This window comes from Cynoglossus semilaevis, chromosome 19 (assembly GCF_000523025.1).
Source record: "Cynoglossus semilaevis isolate Cse_v1.0 chromosome 19, Cse_v1.0, whole genome shotgun sequence".
Taxonomy (NCBI): Eukaryota; Metazoa; Chordata; class Actinopteri; order Pleuronectiformes; family Cynoglossidae; genus Cynoglossus; species Cynoglossus semilaevis.
In genome coordinates, this window is record NC_024325.1 from 5,338,149 (window position 1) to 5,356,647 (window position 18,499).

At 41.8% G+C, this 18,499-nt stretch overlaps 1 protein-coding gene across 5 annotated transcripts in view; it reads right to left on the reverse strand.

Annotated features, from left to right (window-relative positions):
• Position 1: 1 nt before the first annotated feature.
• Positions 2 to 18,499, reverse strand: part of robo3 (roundabout, axon guidance receptor, homolog 3 (Drosophila)) — a 189,914-nt gene continuing 171,416 nt past the window's right edge. For 3 of the 5 annotated variants that reach the window (XM_017041838.2, XM_025065899.1, XM_008332476.3), the window contains 18 exons: positions 17,914 to 17,995; positions 16,321 to 16,489; positions 13,281 to 13,447; positions 13,047 to 13,168; positions 12,720 to 12,936; positions 12,443 to 12,567; positions 12,014 to 12,197; positions 11,464 to 11,712; positions 11,004 to 11,043; positions 10,524 to 10,663; positions 10,157 to 10,435; positions 8,655 to 8,802; positions 7,986 to 8,204; positions 7,220 to 7,419; positions 6,949 to 7,056; positions 6,119 to 6,277; positions 4,673 to 4,815; positions 2 to 250 (listed from right to left, as the gene is read on the reverse strand). In XM_017041838.2, coding sequence (XP_016897327.1) covers positions 239 to 250; positions 4,673 to 4,815; positions 6,119 to 6,277; positions 6,949 to 7,056; positions 7,220 to 7,419; positions 7,986 to 8,204; positions 8,655 to 8,802; positions 10,157 to 10,435; positions 10,524 to 10,663; positions 11,004 to 11,043; positions 11,464 to 11,712; positions 12,014 to 12,197; positions 12,443 to 12,567; positions 12,720 to 12,936; positions 13,047 to 13,168; positions 13,281 to 13,447; positions 16,321 to 16,489; positions 17,914 to 17,995 — 2,763 coding nt within the window. In that variant the 3' untranslated portion in view covers positions 2 to 238. The remainder of the gene's footprint in view (positions 251 to 4,672; positions 4,816 to 6,118; positions 6,278 to 6,948; positions 7,057 to 7,219; positions 7,420 to 7,985; positions 8,205 to 8,654; positions 8,803 to 10,156; positions 10,436 to 10,523; positions 10,664 to 11,003; positions 11,044 to 11,463; positions 11,713 to 12,013; positions 12,198 to 12,442; positions 12,568 to 12,719; positions 12,937 to 13,046; positions 13,169 to 13,280; positions 13,448 to 16,320; positions 16,490 to 17,913; positions 17,996 to 18,499) is intronic. The other 2 variants (XM_008332477.3, XM_025065898.1) reach the window with 1 other exon arrangement.

The window sequence follows — 18,499 nt, forward strand, 5'->3', positions numbered from 1 at the left end:
AACAGACACGGGTATTTACAAATCAAGGGAGAGGAAAGAAACAGAGCGTTCATAAATAACCATGGCAATGCAGAACAAACCAGTTGTGAAAAGTCCGTTTGATTTCTTTCTGTCTTTCACAGCAGATGGACGGTAGAGTCTGATATTTTTTACATCCTCACTCTTCTTTTTCAGCTTATTGTGTCCACGGCGGAGAGATGGCGGATGATGGAGGCATCGATGGTTGCTGGTGGGTTTTTTATCTCATTTCCTGTGGAAAAAATGAAATAAAGTCAATTGTGAATAATTAATAAAAAAAGTCCTGATGTGACACTTGGCTGCTGAACGACAGAGAGCTGCGACTGCTTCTAATGGGATTAAAAGTTGAACTATTTGATCAAAAACTCACTTTTTTATCTTCCTATTCAAGCGGTTATAGATTTTTTTTCAAGGCTGAGGATGAGGGTAGACCCAGAGAGACGGTAAAGACTGAAGGAAGATTGGTGTTTCAGAAAGTTAGTCGTGTTCTCACAGCTGAAGGATTTTACTCTTGTTTTCGTCTTTGTGTCTGAGATCTCTGTCTGGCACCCTGTCTGTAGATATCATTTTATATTAATGACTTTTTTGTAAAACCCTCTCTAAAACATACAGCCGTCACCTTTTCTGTAGCAAAAAAAAAAAGGGGAAAGTGCAATATATTCTGTTTCTGAGCAATAAATAATGCAGATAACAATGTTTTTTTCTTACGTAAACACATATTTAAAATTTCTAGTATTTGACTAAAATCATATTTCTTCATTTTTCCATTATGTTTTTATTATTTTCGCCTTTTATATTGAAATGACTGTGTTTTTGTGGAGCCTTTATATTTAACAGTTTATTCTTCCACCATCCCTTTGTTGCTGCAACATGACAATTCCCCAGTGTGGAATCAATTAAAGTTGAATCCAATCTAATTTATTTAACCTTAACTAGTCTCTTTAGTTAATGTTTTGTAATAAGTTTAAATAAGATATTTCAATGTACGTCAATACACACATTCTGAATTATTTAAAATATAAACAAATACCATATTGTAATTGTAAATTATTATTATTATTATTATTTTAATTATTATTATTATAAGAAATCCAGGGGAGGTGGCGTTTTCTCGTACTGGATCCAAAACATACTTAGATATATTTAAATCACTTTCATTTCTACATTTATGTCACACTAATTTAGGCGGTAACTGTTCCATTGTATTGTATTCTATATTATTCTATTCCATGCTATTTGGAAAGAAACGTTAACAAAGGTCGGTTTCAACAGAGCTAACCAGATTTAGCTTTGCTCTGTAACACTGAGCAACTATGAAGGAGCTAGAGTGATGAATATTGACTTGTTTTTCAGCACAGTGGTGGGATGTCAAAGTCCCCAACTCCGACCCCAAACCCCAGGAAACACAGGAAGTCTCATGGCAGGAAGCACATCCTGCATAAAACAGTACCAAGTCACTATTCAGGGATGATTAGGAAGTTTATAGTTTCTCATTTTTCAATTGTTCTTCTGGTTCCTTAAGTTGATCAAGTAATCGTTAACCCTCATACACCCAGTCTGTCTGTCCAATATTAAACATTCCAAAGCGAGGACAAAAGTAAAGCACTAGTTGGAGACACAATGGACATCTGTCCTGCACTGCCTCCTGGGTCAGAGGGCAAAGATAGCAGGCAGACGCACCTCAGGAGAGGCAGAGTGAGGAGCGATGAGGGGTAACGCAATATCCAGGCTTCCTGTGGAAACACCACAAACTTTTATTGAGAAGACGAGCCTGTGCTTTCATGTTCCCGTTCAGGCGTGAAAAGGCCAGCGAGGGTCACATGGGGGCAGTTGGGGAGCGAGGTGGTGTTCCTTACTGCACCACAGGGGGTGACCTGAGAGGCACGAGATACAAGGGACCTCTGTGTGAGTGAAAAAGTAAAGAAAGCCCTACTGTCTGTGGCTGTGCGTCGGCGTGTCACTTTTACAAGTTGCTCTGCTGTGCTTGGGTGTCAGCTGTGTGCTGAGGTCACCGTCGGCTGACCTGAGGCAGAGCCATCCTTTCTCTTTCTCTGGACACAGACAACTTTATGACGCCTCCGGTTACAGCTGCAAACTTAACAACTACAGCGCCAGAGGAAAGTGTTGGCACTGCTGCAGCGTGCACGTCTTACAGAGTCACGTCTGTGTGCTGCAGGCGGACTGAGTGACCTTCACTGTCCTTCACTCTTAAGTCTCTCCTGCCGCAGCTGTCAGTACTGAAATGGAGCTTCGAAACTTTTTTCAGAATTCAGATTTGCAAAACTAATTTTTTTTAAAATCTCATTGAGGTTTATGTGTTTTTTGCTTTTATTTTATTCCCTTCACCAATTAAACGACCTTTCCCTTTTATTTTAGCTTTGTTTAATTTCTGATCAACATCATCAAACTCCAATTTTTATATCCATTGTACAAACAGCTAAGGAACAGATGTTTGGTATTTTCACTTATGAACTTATGAACAGTATTTGGACAGACGGAAAGAACGACAAGGATTTTTTATCGGCAACAGAACTGGGAAGAGAGCACTATGTCCTGCCTTCTAAAAAATTAAAATGCCAGGTACAGGGACCGCAGAGAACAGGGGATGCAAAGTCCTGGCCCCTGGGCCTGTTCCAGCCCGCAAACTCCCCTCGTCCAGCCCGAGGCTAGATGTCAATGAAAACTTAACTTGGTGTCTTGATGAACTTTTTTCTGTTTCCGTTGTCTAATTTTTTCATTCATTTAAAATATTAAATAGGTCTTTAAAAAATAAAAATAAAAACCATTTGTACTTGAAAATTAAAATGCACAGTATTTATAACTGCTAAAACTTCTTTTGTGTTCAACAACCAACACTGATGTGGCCCTCAGGTCATTAGAGTTTGAGTCTCCTGGTATAGAAGCTCAAGAACTGGCAGAAATGTAATTTTAAACTGCAGCAGTCCTTAAAATCATCACTAAAATGTTGAATGAAACAGAGAAGAAAAGTTGAAGTTGTTTTTTCGGAGCGTGTTGCAGCTATCAATCTGTCAATCCATTTTTGTCCTACAGAAGGTGCTTTTGTTCATTTTTCTGACCAATCAGGTTTATGGCCGTTTCTTTTATTTAATTATTACACTTTTTGTGCATTTTTTAGAAACTGTTTTAAAACTTGTTTCAACATTACAGACACTATTCTATTGCGTATTGGCTTTTTGAAGCAGATTGAGATACGTGAATGTGAGCTGCACCTGCAAATTTTGATTAAAATTATCTTTAAAAGTTGGGGGAAATAATTAAAAACACTAACCCAGGGACTGAACTTCAGAACATTTACTCTGATTTTTTTCTTCCTCTTAATTAACAGTTTTCTATTAGACAAGAAGCTGGAGCTCATTTAATCTAGAGATTAAAAAAAATTAAATCATGTAAATACAACTGCTCTTATTAAATCAAGGCAAATGAAAATGTTAATTACAAGGATACTTGATATGAAATACTGGAGCCAGTGTTTTTTCCTTAATATTAATTTCTCCACTTTGTTCTCACTAATACAAGTATTATCTTGAAAATCCTTGAGGTAGGAAGGAAAGTAATTATGCAGCGACACCTAATTTCGCCTAATTTTCCTTTTCTTTCTTTTAACCTCGAAAAACATACTGAACACATTACAGTTACACAGATTAATGCCATATTCATGTTTACAATCAAGAGCAGACAGGAGCCTGTGGCTCAAAACACTAAATGGCCACACAGTCTATGCCACAGTCCAATACTAGCACTAAGTGGCTAAATCTAGCGCCAGAGTCAAACTAAAGTTGATTGGCCCGTAAGTCATGTGGGTTGCTGCGTTGGCTGACAGAGACAGACAGACATATACATTTATATATATATATATATATATACAGTATATTTATATATATATATATATATATATACATATACACAGTATATATACATTTTTTTAATTTTTTTTTAAAATACTATCTTCACTGTGTCTTACCACAGCTGTAAGTATGTACATGTAAGTAAGCTCCCTGCAACCTCATGCCTTCTAATCTTTGAATCGTTGTCACTGCGAGGTTCTCCACGAGTTACTGAATCTCTAACTGCTGGAACTCAGGACGTGTCAGACACAGTTTGCTCAGTGCGGCCAGGCCAGTATGAAATCCACACAGTTTTCTGTTCAGCTGGCACAGCACGTCAAGCCGTAACAGATAGCAGCTCCCTGCGAGGGAGTCAGCGGGGGGGTGAATTTGAAGGAGCGCTCCAGCAGCGAGGTGCTGCCTCTCATCTGCACTCTGAAGAGACGCCATCCTCCCTCTAAAGTCTGTCCTAAATGGACGCGGGCTAATGGTAGATCTGTATAAATTAGCTTGGAGGCTCGCCGTGTGTTTCAACGCACATGAACACATCGGGACCTGCAGCAGCTCTCACCATGCGCCCACACGTACTGTGTTAGATCATGTGTTTTACAGAGTGCAGGTAATGATATGTAGACAAAGCTGAAACACCATCAGCCTGATGGAGCGGCAGCCTTTGTTTCTGGGCTCATAAATATCATAAAACATCAATTATTGAATGCATCAAAAGTGAAAAAGGAAAGAGAAAAAGATTTGCCTCCTTAAAAAGGTAGAGAAGTAATGGAAAAATTATAGGGGGCGCTGTGTCGTACCTCACTGTGTTTCCTCACATTGTTGAGCCCTCGGGAGCCCGTGGAGCCTCTGGATGAGGAGCTTCCTGTGGTCGAGCAGTTACTGGACATCTGACTCCTGGAAAGGTAGCACGCTTTACCACCGTACAGCATCATGTCTTCATCTGAGGGGGAAAAGGACAAGACTGAGTAAAAGGAGCACAGGGGAACCATCACACCGACTAAAACATTCCTCTTGACCCTACGACACTTGCAGCAGTCTGAGCGGTTCCATTTGAATCCTCCCGGGACTAATTCATAGATTCTGCATCTGCTATGATCTACACTGGTCCATGTGATGTAAATCTAACCACCCACTCATGCAGACCCCGTGTGCATAAGTTTTATGACTTGTTTGAATGGGTCCCTGGGCATGTGTGCACTTGTGCACTCGTGACAAGAGCGTATATAAAACAGGTCTTTACTTTGTGTTACAGTGACTGGCTAAACCCCAGTGCTAATGCTAAACAGATGAGTAACAGATGGGGCACTGGGGTATTTCAACATCAGGGACAAAGAGCAGCAGGACCTAGACTAAGATTTGTTTTTTACTAAAGCAATTGAAGATACACCTGAGCCACCAAAAAGAGTTCATTAGTGTTTTGAAACAAAAAAAATAATGCTACTCAGTTAAGGTGATCATTTATTTAAATTTAAAAATTAAAATTGCAGTTTGTGTAATATTATTTAATCCTGTTTCTTAATATATTGACTATCATTTTGATTAAAATAGTCTTTTTAAAGTCAAAAATAAAATTGCCTTTAATAATTTTCCTGCTTGCTGTCATCACTGTGGTCTGAGTTCACATACACACTGCACCTATTACCCACAGAGCTGTGGCACCGACATAACACAGCCTTTCACGTCATTGTATACCATACATTAAAAACCCAAACGTTAGACGTAAAAATCCATACCTCAGTATTTGCTAATACACAAATGAAAATATCCATACTCCGTTTGTGTAAAATGGTATTAGGAAAACCCTAGTTTGCAAAGCTACATTTGTTGGTTCCAAGAGAAGGATTCTTTGGATTATAGAATGGGCAAAGAGCTGTTTAATACTATGTAATACTGTGTACTGTCCTGCAGTGTAAAAAGCTGGTTTTACTAAAAGATATTCAATTGAACCTGTTCAAAAACTGTTTAAACTAAAGTTTTTTGAGAACAATAAAGAGGCTTTTTCTTCTTTCGTCGGTGCATGGCTGGAGCAGGAAACACTGCAGTGCAGGGTAAGAGTGTTGCACAGAACAGTACAGAAAACACTGCAACTACACACTGAGCTGCTGCAGCCAAATGTCCAGTATTTTTATTATCTATCTCTGCCTTATTTTTAATCTTCACAGCTTAAAGCAGAGTCCCTGCAGAGACTGGCTCACAATGTTAATTATGACTGACACATTACATTGTGCTAAACTCTGACTTACTCTCAGCATGTCTTTGTGCTGAGCCTTTCCGCTGGTGGCTTCCACTGCTGCATTCGCTGCGCTCCAGGGAGGACATGGTGCTATTGCTGGTCTCAGTGCAGCCCTGGGGAACCAGCAACCTGTCCTCTTCTGGGGGTGGCTCTGGAGGAGGGGGCAGGTCTATACGGAGATAGAAAATCCCTGAGGAAACTGTTTCATAATGCACTATTAGTGAGTGCATAACTGCAGAAGTTAGTTTGGATGTTTTTTTTCCTTTTAAAAGGCTTAGAAATTCTATATTAGATCTGAAAAAAGAATATGATCCTCATGCGATGATGGATTATGTTTTTGTTTTATATTCCACTGAGCACGGCAACTTAAGATGATGATCTTTTCAATAATATTTATCTGCTTAAACCAGATTAACAGACTAAACCCAAGGCTGTACAGTGTGATTACAAGTCAGATTTATGTTTATCATCAAGAAGATGAGCCACGCATAAATATTCAGGAAATATTAAATCACAGATGGCGCTGCTAAAGCCTAACAGGTTATGAGGCACATTACTCCCCGACAAATCAAAAGCAATAACCGTTAACATTGTTTCCTACGAATAATAATTTGAATCCTGAGGTGCCGTCGACACACGGCCGACCTCTGGCAGCATCACTGTCACCGTTACTGTCACTTTGGTAAAATGCTTATTTTTAATTATCAACTGCTCCGTGTCCTGCAGACTGTATAACACACAGTGAATCTGTGAAAATGTGATTGAGGAAGGAAAGAAATGTGACAATTATCTCTCTCCCTGAGGTGAATCACTCTGACTGGATGGCGGTGAGTCACTCACCTCCTTGTATGTCTCTTCTGTACGCCGAATTCTTTGACGCCTTTTTTTTCACACGGGATTTCTGACTGGGAGGGGTGCATGTGTCTGCGGGTGACGAGCGACTGTGCACTGCATGGGAGAAAAAGATGAAATTAGACTGACATGTGAAATGCTGATTGTTGAAAGAGAAAAAAAAAGAACTCTGGTAAATACATGATTTTGTTGTTGCTGCGTGTTTGAGGCTAATGTTTGCATGCAGGCTAATGTACTGTATATGCCAGCAGATGTATACCAGGTGTAGTGCTGCCACTGGTGTCTTCTTTCAGACCAGGCCCCTGGCTGTGGAGGCAGCGATGGGCAGGACTTTGGCACTGCAGCGTGCCAACCTCTGATGAGCCGTGATGCTGTTGGCCGGAGGGGTTAGGGTTGGACTGGGTGAGCGGTGGGCTTGGTGCCTGGGGAACTGGCACTGGACCGCAGGGTAACCTTCTGCTATGAGAAATAAAGGCAACGTGTTAGTGGAGAGAGCTATTCACTGCTGAAATGTTTGGTTGAGAGCGAGGTCTGAGTAACAAGGAGGAGGAGGAGACATGTCTGTACATAGACATGTTCAGTTAGTGATGCTAGAGAAAAAAAATTGGAATAAATGTGAATATTTTATTTAGAAAATAAACAGGAGTAAGATTATTTCTGTGTGCAATCTTTTATTTTATTTAAAAAAATATTTTATTCTGGGCACAGAAAGACCTTCTATCAAAGTTAAAAGAGACTAGAGAATTTTTTTTTCTCAAAAAAGAGGGACTGGTACGGTGCAGTATGATTTGGGTGGCGGTGGTGGAGACTGCTGCTCCTGTGATCTGGTAACGGATAAGTGGACGAAAATGGATGGACGGATTATATTAGTGTGTGGGTTGGATGAGTCTGCCTTAAGATTTATAAACACAGTCATCTCTTTCCTAAGAAAATCTCATTAGATTCACTAAAAGAAAATTGTGCTAATAATATTTTCACACCGTCATCATTCCATAATCCTATTTACAGACACGTACAGCACATACCGTGAAAACTGGGCTCCATCGAGCTGGTTGGGGCGCACGAGGTCACTGGGAGCTTGGTTTTCCTCATGGGGTGAGGGAGTGAGTGTGGCTGTAGACTGGTGACTGTAGGAGGTGGCCGGAGAGCAGGCGTTGTTCCTCTGAGGAGGTGAAGGCCCATCCTCGCAGCCCTCCATCAGGTAGGTCCTCTCAGGAAGAGGAGGACACCAATCCTCCTCCGAGCTACGGTCAAAAGAAAAATATATTTACTCTGACAGGTCCTGCCGAGGAGCTACAGCAGCAGCATGCAGATAAGTACGAGGATGCTAAAATATTAATGCTGTTCTTCCAGGCAAGTTAAACTGCCTGGCCTCTGGCAGAACTGCAGAAGGCTGAACCCTCGCTTGGAGCCATTGGTGTAATAAATGTGACACTCCCTAATAGTTTTGCCAAAGGATGGAATGACCGGTGGAGAGGAACACAGCTAAGTGTGTTTTAGGGAGGTGGGAAGCAGCTCAATCTTTAATGCAGTTGACTGAGGAAGACATAATTGAGTTGTCAAAGCCAGAGGCACAGCAAACAAAAGAAACAGTGGCTCTGGAGCCAAATATACCTGTGAGAAGTGACGGTTAGTCTTCATGAGTACAAGCCTGAGACATGCTAATTTGATCAAGAGGAGGCAGAGTGACTCACCCTAAGTCCATGTCCTCATGTTCTGTGTGTTCTTCTTCCTGCTCACACTGATCCAAATCTCCGATGGGTGGTGGCGGGGGCAGAGCGTCCATCCAGGTCAGGGACGGGGTCTTTACTGCTTTTCCCATCGCCTTCTGCCTAGGCTTCCCTACAAAGGAAGACGCAGAATGAAGAACATGGTAAGTGTCACACAGAACCTGGTGTAAGAGCAGGGAATATAAACAAGGAACATGACCAGAGATCAGGAGAAAATAAGAAAAAAAAAATCTGTTTTTTTTTACATTATATACTGGCGATGTGTTTTCCTTCGTGTTAAAAGCAACATCAATGCTGAAACCACTCTTTGTTAATGGAGTGTAAAATACCTCGGGGTTAGAAACTCATCCACAAATTGTTTTTTTCCCCTTTACTTTACTAAACAATCTGTGCTTGTTTTTATCAGCGAACGGTTTGATTATTTGAGGTTTTCTCTCTTCTATTACGGTTGCCTGCTGCAGATTTATGTGTTTGTCTGTTTTTATCTGCCTTTCCTTGTGTTGCTGTGCCGTTTGTTCCCTTTCATAAATAACAGTTGTTTGTTTTTAATCCAGTTGCTGCCCCCCCACCCCCACCCCCCCGTGTCATCTGGTTCTGTATATGTCATTATTCGTTTAACCAATCTGATGTGGTTTATATCCTGTGGGTCTGCAACTGCTGATCATCAGCTAATAAATCTACGATTTGATGCCAAACAATGATGAAGGAGAGGAAAGTTCATGTTTAATTAACCTTCACTTCATTATGTCTTCAGATGTTTTGTTTTGCTTCACCTTTGGGAATTCAAATTCTGATGCGTTCAATTTAAAAATATGATAATGTTAATTAACAAGTAATTAGTATCAAATTAGCTGACTAGTCATTTTACACCTTATAAAACTATTTCTATACTACATGGAGTAGTGATCAACAACTGGTGGTCCACGGGCCAAATCCTGCCCATCGAAACATCAACTTGGCCCGTAACTGGATACATCAAATAATGCTAGATCAAAATTTGATTTGATTTGATTGTTTTTATTTGAGTGTCGATCCAGAAAAATTCTGGCGACAAATATATTTGGTGACGTAGAGTATAAGTAAAATGTTGCTATTGTTTTTCCATTCATTTTTTATCTACCACCCAGCCAATCCTAGCTGTCAATAAGGAGGGGCAGGGTCACGCCCTGGGCAGCTCAAACAACCATTCAAACAACCATTCACACCTATGTGTTTATAATAGACAAATGTGAGAAATGTATTTAAGGTCAAATGTGGTGATTGATCTGTAGGATCCTGAAGTGTGGTATGGGGACGAGGACATTGGCATCACTGCAGCACAATGTGGCGCTGCCAAAAACTACTCTTCTTCAAACAAACTGCTGCTCAACACATGCTGTGCTGTTTCTGTTGATAAGCACAAACTAACAGATCTGTGTTGACTGAACTAAAGCCGATAAGGTCGTCTCTGCGGTCCAGGCCCTCACCAGTGCAGCGGTCTGGCTGAGCGTACTGGGCTCCAGAGGGCCCCGCTTGTGGTATCCAGTGGGCATCGTCCTGCTGCTGTTCGCAGCTGCTGGGCTGCGCCTGGTTGGTGAAGGGCATGATGGAGGTGGAGGCATAAGGGGCGGTGGAGATGTCCTGGGCGTAGGTGAAGCCGTTCAGGTTCTCGTTGGTGGCGTCTATGGTGCTGTAGATGGGACCTTCGGTGGAGCCGCCCATGCTGTACTTCTCCGTCTGATTCAGGTAGTTGGAGATACCAGCTTCTGCAGACGGGTGGAGGTTGAATTTAGTGGTCATCAAGAGAAATACATACTAGCAAAGTCAATACTGTGTTCTCCTTCAGGATTTTACCGTTATAGTATCTCTCTGCTGTGTCATGATTGGTGGTGCAGCAGCCCATGGCCTCTTTGCCACTGTGGACCAGGTTGGTTGTGGGCCAGGAGTCTGCCAGCCACGGGTAGTTGCCCATGCTGCCTCCGAGCACACCAGGTCTACGGAGATAGTGTGGGATTATTTACATGGGACCAAGAACAACATCAGATACAGTCCAGGTGAAAACACAGAAGGTAAATAGAGGCTGGATGAGTGGCCCACAGCAGGTGAGCTGAGTGGACTGGTGATAACAGCGGGTCACACTAGGCTGCTCAGCACTACCGTGAGACTGTACCCCCCTCCAATTTAGCCAGTGCTTAAATGATGAGAGTACTATATAGATATATGATAAACAACATTTATTTTTAATTCTAATTTAACAGCCTATATATAACTTATGAACATTCTTATCAAGCTGCATTAATAATCACACTGTGTTTAATAATGTAAACTAATTACCTTCCATTCAGTCCTGATGTCTCACCATGAGGAAACCCAACTGTGGAGGACAAAGAATGAATAATGAAAGGAGGGACGTTTATAGACTATTTGTTGACTACTTTTATAGCCTGTTTGCTATTTATGTCTATTGATGACAAATCTAGTTTGGACATTTTCTTCAGACACACTAAAAATGTATTTTTTGCTCAACCATGAGTTTCTCAAACATACATCGTCAGTATGGCACAGAATATGCAGGAAATCCTGTTTCAGTTTTCCTAAAAATGTTAAAATTAAAAATAGAATTCCCTGAAGATACAATGTATACAAGTAGACAATTATAAACTAAGTATACACTGGATATTTTGAACGCTTTTGCAACAATGTCATTCTTCATTAGGAACAAATGTGTGTGCCACAGACACAGACACCCAGTGGGACGTAAGAGAAATAAAACATCGCAGACAGTTTTGCTGACCTGCTGGCGTGTACGCAAAGGAAGCGGCGTAGTGACTCAGCTCCTTTCTCTTCTTACGCCTGCAGTAAATCCAGACGCTGAAACCCATGAGAATGACCCAGCAGGCTCCACCGATGCCGGCAATGAATGCTGGCTGCTTGACCACATCGGTTATCTGCTCAGCCAAGCTTACGCTGCTCTCCTCGTCACCGTCACTGCTGCCAGCACCGTTTTCTTCTCCTCCCATCGAGGGCAGTTCAGCTGGTAGCTCTGGAGGGAGGCAAAGAAAGGGAGAGGAGATGCCCGGTTAACTAATAAGTTGGTGTGATAACATAGTAAAAAATACATTTTTAACTCTATTTCCCCCCTTAAAAGGTATACTGGTTAATTTGCAGGTATATTTTATCAAAAAGCCAATTTAATTTGTATATCTAAGTTATCTTCTGGATATTTCTTAAGCTCTCAACCTTCAGTCAAAAAGTCCATTAGTCCATATTACCCACTGATTGACACCTAACACTTAGGTTTTAATGATGTCCGATCCGTATCATCTTTCTTATCGCAGACTTACTGATAAGGACAGACACAGGCTGACTGTGAGTGCCGACTCCAGCGCCAGTGACTGCCGCCACCTCCACCTGGTACAGAACCCCAGGCATCAGGCCTTTCAGTACTGTGGACAATGTGTTTCCGTCCACCGTCCTGTTGACGTAGTACCGTGTTTGGTTGTCTCCACCACTGCCCACACACCAAACCTGTTAGGATCAGAAACAGTGACAGGTGTGAAAAGGCCAACAAAGGCAGGCTGCAAACACTGACTATAAGTTTTCTCATAGCCACATTCATAACTGTAGCATTAAAAATAGCACATGATTTTATAAGACTTTTTTTTCATCTTCATGCTCTGTTTCCTTGTGCACATTTGTGTACCTTGTCTCCTGTGATTCCGTCTTCCTGCCCTGAGATTAATTGGTCTCAAACGTGTGTTAAATGTGTTTACCTTGTACTCCTGAATGACACCGTTTTGCATCTCATTGGGCGGAGGCTCCCAGGAGACGCTGACACCGGAGGAGTTGCTTAGTTTCACCGTTGCCGCTGTAACAGCTCTCGGTGGAGCGCTGGGGACTGTTAAGAGACGTGAAGCGATCAACATACTGATTCATGCCAACTGTGAATGGAATACTCAGTGTACACGCAAAATGCAATGCTGCGAACAAATATGTTATGTAAAAAAATCAGATAAAATCTCTAGAGTTTTTTTTTGTTTGTTTTCTCACCTTCTTCAGTCGTTCGCACCAGTAACGTCCGGCTGTCCTTGCCCTGGAATTCATCAAAATATGGACGGATCTTGATCTCATATTCAGTTCCTTTAAACAAGCTGCTGAGGACAGTGCTGCGCTCAGACGGAGAATTGATGTCCTGTAGGAGCCAGGATCCACCGCTCGGTCGGTAAAAAAGGCGGTAGCCTTGGACGTACTGAGACTGACGGTCAACCTTCACAGATTGAAAGTCACAACATGTAAACACAACAGAAATTTAAAAAGAAAATGATTGTGACTGGATAAAAACAGAACCAACAGCAACAACTGTGTGGTTGCACTTACAGTCCAGGAAACTCGGACTGAAGCAGATGTGAGTGTGACAGGCTCCTGCAGCTGGACGGCCACCTCTCCCAGTTCCCTCTGGACCTGCCTGTGATCCACACCCTGACCTGTAGGACTTACATCTGAGGAGAATTCCGAATAGTTACATCTTAGGAACTCAATATGGAAACAATTATGGCAGTGGATAATGAATTGGATGTTCTTCTGTTTGCTATGAGCAGGAAACAGACCCACCTTGTGTTCTGACTGGCTCAGAGATGGGGCTGGGGTCGCTCAGGCCGTATGCGTTGACAGCTCGGACAATGAAGAGGTATATGGTGTTGGGGAGCAGACTGGTGATCGTGTGCGTTTCCATTTTGATCATGTCGGCCACTGTCTGCCATTTGCTCCCTGCTGATTGACTGCGAAAGAAGTGCGACAGGAAATAGCACAATCATTTCCTGACAACCATCTGACAGCCATGTCAAAACTGGAGCAGTCCACCTGACATGTACAACACAGTATCTGATGTAACACTTCACCTGAGGGACTGTGTAGACTTTTTTTTCTCATTTATGGTTTGTGTAAGGAGACAAGTTCAATTCATGCCAGTGTTCAATATAAAATAACAAATATATAAATATTCTTGTGTTGAAAATCATAAAAATATCTGAATAAAACTATATTTTTTTACAACATTGGATATATATATTGTTTGAAAATAATTGAAAATAATATTTATATATTTACACCAACAATTGCAGGAATTCAGCATTTCAACGGCATTAAATAAAATGATTGTCACTGTAAATAAATCATATGAATGCATTGCAGTACTTGTTTCATACTGTATGTGGCGCTGGTCAACACTGTTCAGATACTATTTTAGGCAGCTAATGGGGAAATCTCAGGCCTGTGGAAAAAAATCTATTTTTGGCTCTCCCTAATCTGGTAAACAACAACAGACGTACGCGAAACTGTTGGGCCCTCAGACGTTTGTGCTCACCGGGAGATTTGTTACTCTGCCACGCTGGTGAATAAAGTGACGGAGGCTGTTACAAAGCTGAGCTCGTGGCTGTGTGGCACTCGCCTCCAGTGAGGCAGAACACCACCCTCAGTCTTTCTCCCCTGTTTCCCGCTGTCCCCCGTTCGCTCCGTCAGTTCACTGTAGTGCTGGCAGCATCAACATAACCCTCACTAACAATTTGTTCAACACTTTTAGATTTTACCCAGGGGCACTGTGGGGACTGTGGTGAAACAGCTTCTGTGCTGAGCTGCACAATTAGACTAAAGAGGAAAGAGATTCATGGATCTGTGAATTATGTGTGTGTGCGTGTGTGTGTGTGTGTGCATGAACTAATTCAAACTTACTCTGAGGCAGAAATGTTCAGAGGGAATTCACACACGCATGCACAAGGCTGCAGCCCCGCAAGTAACACAAGGAATGCAGTCTCACCCGTACAATAGCTAGCCTGTCTATGCACATTAAATAAACAAAATTAGCAGATGCACACACGCACATTCACACGCACACTCACACAGGCTCCACCACCCTCTCCTCTGCCTGTTCTCCTACCAACAAACCATTGCACCTTAAGCGAGATAATGTTATTGCAAACATCCCAGTTGCCCCCTTAAGCTGTTTTATAGGGAATCAGCTTGTGTTACTTGGAAACGCTCAGCCATTGCTGCCCTGGGCCGTGGTGTATGTCTGGATCAGATTAAACTCTGATGCTGTTCCCATCCTTATCAAATTGGAGAAACACATTTCCCTATAAAGCTGCCTGTCTTCTCCTGGAGACTCCACCGTCCAGTCACTCGTGAAGCTCTGCTGCTCGATGTACTTTTACTTTTAAATGATCCAAAGTGAACAGACTGCACCTGAGGGTGTCCGCTGAGGTGCATTCAGGTTCATGAGATGTACCTATCACCGAGTATGAGACGGAGGACAGGCTCCTATGACAAGGCCGTCAGTGTGAATGAGTGTGTGTGTCCGCAAAGACACCGCTCTGTACAGGCAGCGCCTCCGTTCAGTCATCTTTCTGTAGGACCTGAGGGTTTGTTGGCTGTTTGATTGTTTATACACGGGTCCCGCTGTAAATAGATGCCTCTTCTCACAAGGTCTGCTAATAATTAATGTGTTGGCTCAGCTGTTGACTGTAAACAAAAGAAATGTGTCTGGTTATACAGCGAAGTGTGTTTTTGCTCCTGAAAACAAATAATGTCTAAATGAAAACTATTTGCATATTTAGATTTAGTGACAAACAGAGACGATTAAAACAGGAGAGAAGCAGTGGAGTGAACCTGACTGGAACACAGTCATCTTTGCGGATGATGAATGTGTAGTGTTATCAGCCGAACACAGCGAGCGCCCGTTTGTGCGTCACTGATGATGCTTCCACCAAGGAAACATCTCCAGAGGTATTCCATTGAACTGCACTGTGTCATTTGATATGTATAATTAGTGGAACTCCAACATCATTATAAGATCCTTTCATACATTTGGCCCATCGAGGGTCGGCCTATGAAACCTAGTATTAAACAATCCTTTGTAGCATGGAGTTGTCGTTGGTGATGAGCAACCTATATTAAATCTCCTCTATGTGGGCCAGGTCAATTTAAAGACATATTTTTAGATTTTTAGCCACTGTTCATTCACCCTGTGGCAGAAGACGAATACTGTAGTTTTATCTTCAGATGCCATTGCTAAACCAAACCTCACTTGGCTCAGATATAGACCACAAATATTTTGTTACATTTTTATTGGTTGAATAAAACATTTAAATGTAAATAAGAAGTAAAAACTAGACAAAATGGTCAGATTTGTGCTAAAGAATATACAAGGATTTTATTTTAAATATAACTGATTTAACCAAGTAACAAATGTGTTTTCACTCTAACAAAGTAAAACAAAAAACAAAAAAAAAGAACAATGTCTTTTCTATTAACAGGAGGAGTGTGGCTAACTTTACTTTGCCCACAGGAAACAGTGAGAATTGTAATTTTTGTAAAAGTGGCTTTGGTAATTTTCCAAGACTTTTACAGTCAGGTTTTTTTTTAGTTCTTTTCCAGCTAAAACTAGAACCAAGCTAATGAAAAAACCCAAGCTTGAATAACGCCTCTTCTTTCCTAAATAATCCGAATGTTCTCTCTTAGTCACCTGGTCTGACATAATGAGTCTTCAGCTGCATCTGTCAAAACTCGTGAAAATATGCGGTGACAATCAGCGTCTAAGAACGACTGTCTTTTTGCTGATTCTTTCAAACATTTTTTTGGATTGTGAACTGATTCTTACCTGAAGGCCTCGATGATATAGGAGGTGACTGCAGCCCCACCCTCATGGGCGTTGGGTTGCCAGGTCAAAGAGACACTGTTCTTGGAGACGTCTGTCACTATAGGTTTGTGTGGAGGACCTGGCAGCTGGAACGGCTCTGTGGTCTGGGCAGTCGACGAGTCGGCACTCTCTGTGTGGTAGAGCAGGGTGGGGGTGGGGGGGGACAGGGAAAAAAGAAAAGGTGATGAGAGGGGGGAAACTCGATGACACTGAAATGTCTTCCTCTCGCAATAACACTGTCTAATGTACTGCACGTAATCGCACTTATGTTGATTTGCATCGCCCTCAGCGTCAGCTTCGGGCTCCACCCCTTCAGCCGCCATCACCATTCCACCCCTCTTGACAACCCTCAGACCCTAACTAACAATTATGACGCTAACAGTCAAATAACAAACCGAGGCGTCAACGGAGCAGCTTGTTAAATCATAACTCCTTCATCTATCGCCGCTAATGAAATCTCTTCTGCTGGAAACGTCCTGCGTGTTAATAGCTTTGGAGCGAATAAAAAGGGCAGAGCCTCACGGTACACAACACTTCCATTGCCTTAATCCACAGCGCAGTGTCTTATAGCACCTCGTAAGTAGCGGATAATGTGCAGTGAGCCGCTTCAGGGGTGATTCTCTGTATTCCCTATACACCGTGGTGCTACATCACACTGTTATGTTTCTTTGCCACAATAATAGCTGGTCCGCTGCACATTAACCCACTTACTAGGAGGGTACTTAGTTAAAAACCATACTTCATCACACCACTGCTCTTTTCTCATCTGCTATTTGTTGTAGGAAAGCGAGTGAAGGTCACAGAGAGGGTGAGGTTCTTCACTGTGGCAATAACATGGGCCAACAGATGTGTGCTTTGTATCACAAAAAAGACTTGATAATGTTAATACCTTTGGGAAGAAAAACAAAATAGCATGAATGTTTGAGAAGGAAAAGGATGGAACCACTATGAATGAATTACCATAAAAGAAAACACATTTTTAAGACACTTAGTGAAATGTAGGATTCCCTGAGGTGATAGCAGGGTTGTTACCTGTTTCAGTCTGTGGTATAAATGTTATAAAAAAAAGGCCAAAATTAATGAATGGTTGTGCAAGACAAGACAAAGACAAATCCGATCTGAATGATGAAGCGAGACAGGTACTTTTTTCCGCTGTTTCACAAAGTCCATCCAGTGGTGTGTCCACCAGCAGAGGTTGATGTACCTCATTACTGTCTCCATGTTTGATTGACCTCTGTTTGACTCTCACACAGGGGTGTTTCTTTTTTACTCACACTCCTACAGAGTGCCAATCACACACTGTGTAACCGGTGATGACGTCACAATAACCTACCGCTGATTAAAAAACTGTAAAGAAGTGCCAGACGGTGATAAAACTAATAAAAGCAAATATGAAATAGAAGGTTGATAATGTTCACGGTGCAGGTTTGGTTTAATCAATGTTTAAGGGTGGGGGGGCTGAAAGTGTGAGGGTTATATGTCTCGTCTATTATGCAGGACAAATCCACACAGCTGTCATTTGCATACATTTAAAATCACACAGAGACAATTTACCTTTGACTGTGAGCACTCCACTCCAACTCGTCTCTCCACTGGAACTCGACGCCAGGCAGGTGTAAACCCCGGAGTCCGTTTCCTGGCAACAGCAAAATGTGAATCATTAGTTTAGTGCGTGTGTGTGTTTGTGAGAGTGTGTGCCTGTGTGAGTGAGTGTGTGATACTATGTTAATGCACCAATTACCAGTAACCGAGACTAAATGTCATATCTCTGAAAGCAGAGTGTTTGTACTCAGAGTAGTGAGCAGAGCAAAGTAGCTTCAGATAAAAAGCTGACAGAATAGAGATATGCAAATCACATAGGACTGCCAGCCCCCGACCCCTCTCCATAAAACAGGTCTGATTTTATTTTATATTATTTTCTGTTAAAAGAAAGCTATTCCTCCCATAGGTGCCGATGTGATAAAAATGTGCATCTAAACTGCTATCAACTTTGTCTATCAGTTTTAATACACAGGGTGTTATCGGTCATATAGATGCACATAATAAAAGCAGAACGGCTACTGTATAAAAAAAGGAGAATACCAGAAGCTGGATAAAAAAAAAAAACAGAACTAAGAAAAGTCAGTTTTATACATCAATA